The sequence below is a fragment of the Hesperophylax consimilis genome, chromosome 15, assembly GCF_061612785.1.
Source record: "Hesperophylax consimilis isolate HC1 chromosome 15, BYU_Hcon_1.0, whole genome shotgun sequence".
Classification (NCBI taxonomy): domain Eukaryota; kingdom Metazoa; phylum Arthropoda; class Insecta; order Trichoptera; family Limnephilidae; genus Hesperophylax; species Hesperophylax consimilis.
In genome coordinates, this window is record NC_142850.1 from 6,060,577 (window position 1) to 6,069,561 (window position 8,985).

Below are 8,985 nucleotides of genomic sequence, written 5' to 3' on the forward strand. Positions count from 1 at the left end.
ACCATCGAATAGATAACCTAGAATATTAAAAATTTCCAACTTCTGACATTTCCCATACATTCTGATGGCAGCAAGCTGCACTAGCGCCTCCTAGCGGCTGAGTTATGCTCCTGGGTTTTCTTTAATAAATTGTAATAGATTTAATGTGAAATATATTCTTTATTTTACTTTAACAAATTACAGAAATCTAAAAAAAATAATTAACTTGGGTACGATTTTCTGCTTCTCGATCATACATAAAAATATAGCGACTCTGTCTTTGTTGGTTTAGAAAGAAAATAAAATTTATTTCTGTTTAAAAAATAATAATTCATCATGTTGGAGATAATAATAATATATAAAAATACATTTTGGTAATAATATCGTATTTATTTAATAATTCAAAATACATTTGAAAAAATATGTTTGCACATCTACTTTGACGTTGGTTTATTACTTCAACTAACACAGATTTGCTGAGTAAACCTTAAAAAATTTATAATTATATTTATCGCTGTATAATCCACCTTTTACGTAATAAATAACATTTCATTTGCTAGGATTTTAGAAACTCATATAACAGAGATATATTAATATTTTGGTCAATATCGATATTAATTATGTAAATTATTAATTATATAATAATTAAATAAATTCAAATTGCCGCCATTGAAAAGAATTTTAACGTCCATATGCTACACTAGTGCCTTTAGCCGCCTGAGTTGTTGATACTGCCAATATTTTACTGTAGTTGACGCATTATTAATATTATAGGATGTTTGATAACATGGATTTTTTATCAGCCGAAAGACATTATGAACATTGAACATATTATCAAGTTATCAGAGATGTGCAAAATGGGTACCCAAAACCATTTGAAATGCAAAATGGAAATGGGTAAAAAAAATTTCCATTTGAAAATGCAAAATGCAAAATGGTTTTTAGAAAAGCATTTCAAATGCAAAATACCTATTTTCAAAATGCATTGAAAATGCAAAATGGTTTCTGAGGTCAAACAATTAAAATAATTATAGAATTTTTAAACAATTTTGTCATTTAATAATGGACATTAATGTAGAACAAACATATTACATGATGGTAAATTCAAAAACACCACGACTACAGATTATGAAACAACAAAAAATTTGCGCGGGACTAATGTTGCCAACGTAAAAACATAGAAACATAGCAGTTAATATTACATCGTCATGGCCCCATGTTCAGTATTTGAATCAGTATTTTTTGTAATGGTATCACTCAATTGCCAGGGCTCTTACCAGGGAGCAACTTGACAAATGTAAATTATCTCTCATAGCGAGGTTGAGGACCGACTGATATTTGGGGCTTATGAAAAAAAGATGAGTGGAGATAGTACGAAGAATGTTGCAAAAATGCATTTAAAATGGAAAATGCATTGAGAAAAGCATTTAAAATGCAAAATGGTTTATAGAAAAGCAATTAAAATGCAAAATGGGTATTTTTCATTTTGCATTTCCATTTGAAATAAAGCACATCTCTGCAAGTTATACATTAGTTTGTTGGAGCATTTTTCTAATGCTAACGAAATCATGAACCAGAACAACATGAATGACGGTATCACTAACAGAAGCAACAAATTTGAGCACTGGATAAAATAAATATTCCCGCATTAGACCAAAAATTATATAACATAAATAATGTGTCCTTAAAATTAAACCTACAAAGTAAATTCTAGGAAAGTAATAATAATAATTAAGTATTTTATTTATGGTTTCATTATATTCGTGGTCAAATCGTGGGAAGCCAAGTGAACATATTTGCTGTAGTGTCCGCCATCTATCGCCGTCCGTTGAAAATAGGTCCTGCGTTAGTTTCCATATCCTCCGCTTGTAGGAGTCGCATCATTGTCCTGGATTCACAGGATACGAGTTGACGGAGTTCCTCCTGCAAAATATAACATAAAAATTAATTTCCACGCATTAAATATGTTTTGGAAAGTATTTGAGCTGATGGCCAAACGATGTTTCGGTATTTTCCTGAAGTTGAAGTTACGGCACAAATTATTTTACATTATTGAGATAAGCTTTCAATTTGCTTTGTACAGAAAAACATAGATGTCACTTTAATTGGGTAATAAATATCTGTAGTTCGTATTATGGAAACTCAAATAAATTATTACGGTAAAATAGGTGGTTCCATGATAACTCAACACAGTGACAATTCAACACACTTCTAAAAAGTTATACAAAGTCATTAGAAACGAGGAAATTTTTTTTTAACCTAACCTATATAACCCAGTTAATAAAGTTTTTGTTTCATCACTTTCCATGACTTTATATAACTTTTTAAAGATGTGATGAATTATCATTGTGACGATTTATCCGGTTACCAAAATAGGTATAGTAAATATGTAGTGCGAATGTAGGCTATTTTATTTATTGTGTTTGAATTATAAAAAATCCATCAGAGAACTCAATTTTTTGTGATTTCAGAAGTAACTTTGGCAAATTTTTTTAGCTATGATATTATACCTATTTATCACACGATACAATATAATATGTACCACCCCAGCCAGGAGCACTCCGGTCCCGGTGCGACAGTAGCAATTTACTTGCGCACGCGGGAATTTGAACCACTGACATCCAGTTATATAATATAAAGATAGGTGTATTTACCATGAGCATGTGACAGACAGCCGCCGTGGACTTGACTGGCCCCTTGCAGTCCATCACAGCGCCGGATGGACCGCGCTTTCCCGCGTTCCAGTCACGGCTGAAGGTGACCTGCGCCGAGCACCAACTCCCGCTCATGATAATGGCCAGCGACACGGCCAGCACGAGCAAAGCGGCGCGAGTGTTCCTGGAAGAAAAATGATAGATCATTAGTAGGGGATTAACGTCATCAATCTTGGTCGACGACGTCATAGTCAGCAATAAATTTCTAGAGAGGAGCCCATATTCTCCAATCGTAAGTATCCAGGAACCACTCTATTGTCTACTGAATTCATGTTCAAAATAAAACTTGTAAAAATATGATCTGTACAGACAGGGGAGATGTCGCCACACGGTTGGGTGGTGTAGGAAGGGATTTGTTAATGCAGGTCTTGAAGAGGCCCGTATTACATTAAGTAGGAAAAACAGATGCCGGTAGCTTGTTCTAGATACGAGCTATCTAACACAAAGACGAGTGAAAGAAGCAGCCCGCTCTCGTGAATTCCAACATCAACTGTGAACGAGTGTTCCGCTCGTGCACAGGGGATGAATGCTGCTAGCTCCTTAGATCAGGATCCATTAAAATACCTGTAGAACAGACTCAGCATTCCCACTTTTAGTCTCTGCATTATATGGCAGTCTGTTAACAATCCGATGAACCGCCCTCATTTGTACAGAATCAAGAATCATGTCAGAATCAAGTATTGTAGGGCTCCAGCCCAAAGGTGGCTCCGACATCATTATTTTTTTTTCTTTTATAAAAGAAAGACAAACATTCCCGGGTTACGAATAACTCAACAATGTTTGAAAATCTCCTACTACCACCACAGAAAGCCGAAAATGTTGCTTGTGTTGTGATGGAGGACTTAGCCAGCCGAGGAATCGAACACGCGACGCTCGGGTGAGACCCAAGCGCTATGCCCACTCAACCACTGACCGGTCACATCATCATCTCATCATTATTTAAAAGTTTTGTTATCCAAAGAGTTTGCAAGGATTTCAGAAATTATTTTATATTTATTGTTTGGAATAACTTAATGCGTAAACCTCAAATTGTAATATTTAATTATTGAAGACAATATTAATGATTCTTAAACGAAAATTTGAAACAGAAAAATCAAAAAAGATACGGTCACATCTAGTACACGAACCTAGGACCCTCGTCTTGCCGGGATGCCGCTCTACCAATTGATCTAATGGGACCCTATCTCCTTTTCTGATTTTACTGTGTCAAATTTTCATTTAAGTATCGCTAATATTGGCTTCAATAATTCAATTTAATTTATTGTTTGTTTAGCTTGCATCTATCTGCCCACAGAAAACTATTTGTCATTGAAATAATTTGAAGAAAGAAAGTTCATACTTTTCATACAGGAAGAAGGTATTTGCGTTTTAAGACTGTCATTTATAAACAAATTTTCTTGTTGGATTTGTTGATATCAATACTTTAATGTAATTCTAATGGGAAGCATTTTTGAGTAAATAAATTTGATAATATTTTCATAAATGAATTGATTTAATTTTTGTTGAATAAAAGGTTTTTGTAACAACGCAACGGTATGAATTAAGAGATATTGTGTGTAAAATCCGCACTTGCAGTATTTAGCTGACACGACGGCATGAATCTTTCAATAGTTATGAAGTAAGTTAAGTTATATCAGTACTAAAACAAAGTGCGATGACACATTTCAAGATCTCTCATAGATAACAAATCGTAGATAAAACAAATCACAAAAACTAATAGATAAGAAACAAGTCTTTATAAACTCAAACTCTTCAAAATAATCAGTAATATCAAAATGGCAGTTGTCGCGATTTCAAAGTCTTGGACGATCACAATCCTGAGCGGATCCGAAGATGTGACTTCGGGTTCGCTAAAGGCAGCAGCATTAGAAAAGTTTTCAGTTGCACCAGAAGCTGTGGTTGAAACTCCCAAGGGAGTCATCATTAACTTAACAAAACTCAGCAGACAGGAACATGTCGAAGAGGCATTTGCCGATCTCAGCGGGAAGATAGATATTTGTGTCACCGAAGCTTTGAATGCCACGGATAAAAAACGAGCATCCGATGTGATCAAGAATCATTGGAAGAAGGAGCAGAATTGATAATGGATAAATAAAAAATTTCATTGATACCAGCATGTCACCGAAGATGCCCACGTTTGAATAAATACATTGGAAAAATCAATCGTCAACAAGCTACAATTTTAATCAAAGTTTTGTGCATTAATTGAAATGATTTTAGTGTTGATCAATGTATTTTTTTGTTATCCATTACAAGAACGTTTGACTGATTTATAATGTTAACAACTGTAGTATTTTTATTTGCGTCAGTGATTTAATCTTATTTATGATATGACGCTCCAGGTGGACAAAGGTGCTCAACGAAAATAGATCCATTATGATAAGGTTAAAAATATAACTTAGATAATGATTGTCAACGAAGACTTTTCCGAGTACCTAATCTACTATGTTTGAAGTTTAACACGTTGTAATGAAAACTGTTTTGGTGCTAATAAATTAAGAATTTAAAACAAACGAAAAACTTTTATTTATTTTAAGTAAGTTTGAATACAAACTGGCGTATCTCTTTACTGAATGTTACGAGTGGGTGACTTTTACAATTTGGCAGACGGTTCATAATAAACTGTGTACCTGTTCAATATTTTATTCAATATGTTATGTTTGTGTAACTGCTGACAAACTTTATTACGTAAAATTAGTTGCGTGTTTAAATTTTTTTGTGTGTGGAATTAGAAATTTTTAAAAGTTGTGAAGCCCACATTATGAATTTTTTCCACAATTTTCAATTTATTTGAATATCGCCATTTTTTCAAAAGCTGGTATTTTTTATGAAAGCATTCCAATCTTATAAACTGTGTCCAACTAAAATATCTCCAAGGGGTGTACCATGACATTTACACAGATTATAACAAAACAGCCACGCAGGTTCTATTAATTTGCATGTCTAATAAGTTTAAGAGAAGCCAAGATTTATTTCATACATTTTCTCTAGTAAAATAAAAATTTAAAACTAGTTCAAAGTCGTGTAGTAGGTACACGGAGAAAAATGAGCATTGCCAATTTATTATAATCCGGTAATTAATTAATTAATGGGAGGTTCCGATGCTTTGTAGGGAACCCGTTGCACAACGCGGGTATAAACTGTGCTCCCTAATGTTTAAGTTTAGACTTACGGAATTCAATACTTCGTTTTCGTGAAAATCCCGTTAAAAACGGGATTGCAAGCCATTTCCTGTTAATCTTTTAGTATATTCCTAATATTTCGGAACACATTTTCATGCACCTGCCCTGATATAAAAATGAAGTTTAAAAATAATATGTCGTTGACATCTCGATAATTTTAACAGGAATCATATCAATTCATTCGTTAAGGGCCTACTGTACCGTTTTTAAGTAATTTGAGTAATTTGAAGAGATTCTTTATAAATTATCAATATCTTCTATCAGTAAGTTTTCTCCGATTTGTTAACGATGTTCTAAAATACATGAATAAAAAAATAATTTTGTATCTTTTAATTTCAAAGAGTTGTTTTGTGCATTTGAATTGATCACTAGAGTAAAAATGATTTGTTGAAAATCAAGTAGACTTTACACTTGCTAAAAATGCGGTTATGGAAATGAAAATATAACCTACGAAACATAGATGTTACCCAATATGCGTTATTATTATTGGGATATAGAATCTCAGTAATATATCCAACAAGCAACTACAAATACACCATTTGGGCTAAAAGTTTCCTATGCCATGGTACTAAACTCTAAAAGAAAATCCCTCACTTATTCAAACTAAAAACAAAATTATAACATTTAAATCTCAAGTCTAAATTTGATACAAAACACCAAAAAATATAGACTGAAACCGAAAACAGTTTGCACTGATAAACATCACGTAATGTATTTATAATTATTTCAGAAAATAACAGTACGTCATATATTTTTAATTATTTCATATTATTCATACTACTAAATTTTAATAGTAAGCTAATGAAATCCTCACTATGGGAGATCCCTTTGAGGACTTATTATCATGTTCTCTATTTGTTACAAAAAAAGGAAGATAATAAGGAAATATTATTAATTAATAATAAATTACTCACATTGAAAATCCCATGACAATTTTTGGATGGACGCCTCTCAAAAAATACTGAAATTTTTATTTAAAACTTTTTAGAACTTAGAGTCCCGAATACTTGGTCTCGCCTTGAAGGGGATGTAGACTGATTATGCCGCTGACCACAGAGCCTGGCCTTTTATACACAGTTAAGGGGTGGCAGAGCACCCCCTTTGCCTCGGGCTGCCCCTCCTGCTACCTGTGCATCCTCCCACAGGGGCAGGGGGTTGGTTTGTGATGTGTGAGTGTTTTATAAGTTCGTTTTTCCTTTATGGTCGAAGATATTTAATCTGTGGCTTAGGGATGCGTGACGGTTGAAATTTAAAAGATTTTAATAAATCAACTTTTATATTATTTTGTCTAACTGAACGCATATGTAAATCTACACGCATTCATGTTTTTTCTCAATTTATTTAGACCGTTTTTTTAAATATAAACAATTTTCAAAAACTTTTAATCGGAATAACAATTGAATGTATTAAACATTAAACTTCTGCTTTAAACCCTTCATAAAACTGGCAAATAGGTGTAACGCCATCAGCAGTACTCCTGTCTCTGATATAACTGGCTGTTAGGGAGTGACATTTTCCATCAACTGCTTTTCCTTCTTTTTCCCTGGACACTTCGGGATGAACGCACAAGTTCTTGCGAGAGCTGAGAACCAATCCTGTAAGATTTGGTTTATCCCCAGTACACTTTTCATAGTAATTCAAGAGATTCTTCAGCTCCTCAATGACCTTCTCTATTTCAGGAAGTGTTCTTGAACAATAAATTAGCTTCCTGACTTGATGGGGATTTTGCATCATGTAGGCTACTATCAAGGGAAGCAATGAGACAGTCTTGCCCGTTCCTGAAGGCATCTCCAGCAAACAGTGCCCTTTAGCATCCAGGTATTATATTTTTTTAACAAGTATTATTATTTGATTGCTTCAAGCAAGGACTAACCTAACCTAACTGAAGACGAAGCAGGTTTACGTTTACCTATAAACACCTGACGTGTACCCTGGGTTGCTTGGAGGTATGAATGTTTTGGAGTTTTGATGAAACATAAGTATTTGTTTTACTTTATCGTGTCATGCCTTCCACGGGCGTCCACGACTACTACTACCATTCCCTCCCACATGGTACATTATTCTTACACCTCTTTCTTCGCTCATCACATACGCTTCATTTTTCCACAAATAATTATTTGATTCGTGTCTTCCTCGTGGGTCCCTAACCTTTTCTACTATTCTCTACTATAGGCAGAGATGTGCAAAATGGGTACCCAAAACCATTTGAAATGCAAAATGGAAATGGGTCAAAACTTTTCCATTTGAAAATGCAAAATGCAAAATGGTTTTTAGAAAAGCATTTCAAATGCAAAATGCAAAATACCTGTTTTCAAAATGCATTGAAAATGCAAAATGGTTTCTCAGGTCAAACAATTAAAATAATTATAGAATTTTTAATTAATTTTTTCTTTTAATAATGGACATCAATGTGGAACAAACATAACATGATGGTTAATCCAAAAACACCACGACTACAGATTACGAAACCACAAAAAAATTGCGAGGGACTAATGTTGCCAACTTAAAAACATAGAAACTGCCATCTAACATTTAATATTACAGCGTCATGGCCCCATGTTCAGTATTTTTTGTAATGGTATCACCCAATTGCCAGGGCTCCTACCAGGAAGCAACTTGACAAATGTAAATTATCTCTCATAGCGAGGTTGAGGACCGACTGATATTTGGGGCTTATGAAAAAAGATGAGTGGAGATAGTAGGAAGAATGTTGCAAAAAAGCATTTAAAACGGAAAATTCATTGAGAAAAGCATTTAAAATGCAAAATGGTTTTAAGAAAAGCATTTAAAATGCATAATGGAAAATACCCATTTTGCATTTCCATTTGAAATGGATTTATTTGAAATAAAGCACATCTCTGACTATAGGTACACCACATTCTTACTTAAAAAAAACTACATCACATTATATCGACTTTAATTCGATTCCGTATATCATTCCCATGCAGAAATATGGCGTTAAGCCTTTCTAGGGCACCCCCGTTTTCTTCTACCATTCAAACTTCTCTCCAAATAAGAACCAAATATGAATTTTTCAACGAAATAACTGGTTTCACATGGAATTTTCTCGTCAAATCTAATGTATTTCAATAACATGTACTATACAGCTG

The 8,985-nt window shown here is 33.7% G+C and overlaps 1 protein-coding gene across 1 annotated transcript; it reads right to left on the reverse strand.

The window, feature by feature from the left end:
- Positions 1-1,794: 1,794 nt before the first annotated feature.
- On the reverse strand, positions 1,795-3,298 carry LOC149417226 (adipokinetic hormone/corazonin-related peptide-like). The gene is made up of 3 exons (XM_089640536.1): positions 3,258-3,298; positions 2,634-2,817; positions 1,795-1,902 (listed from the first exon to the last, which is right to left on the reverse strand). Exons 1-3 carry the CDS (start codon positions 3,296-3,298, stop codon positions 1,795-1,797), a joined length of 333 nt encoding a protein of 110 aa, XP_089496662.1.
- Positions 3,299-8,985: the final 5,687 nt, after the last annotated feature.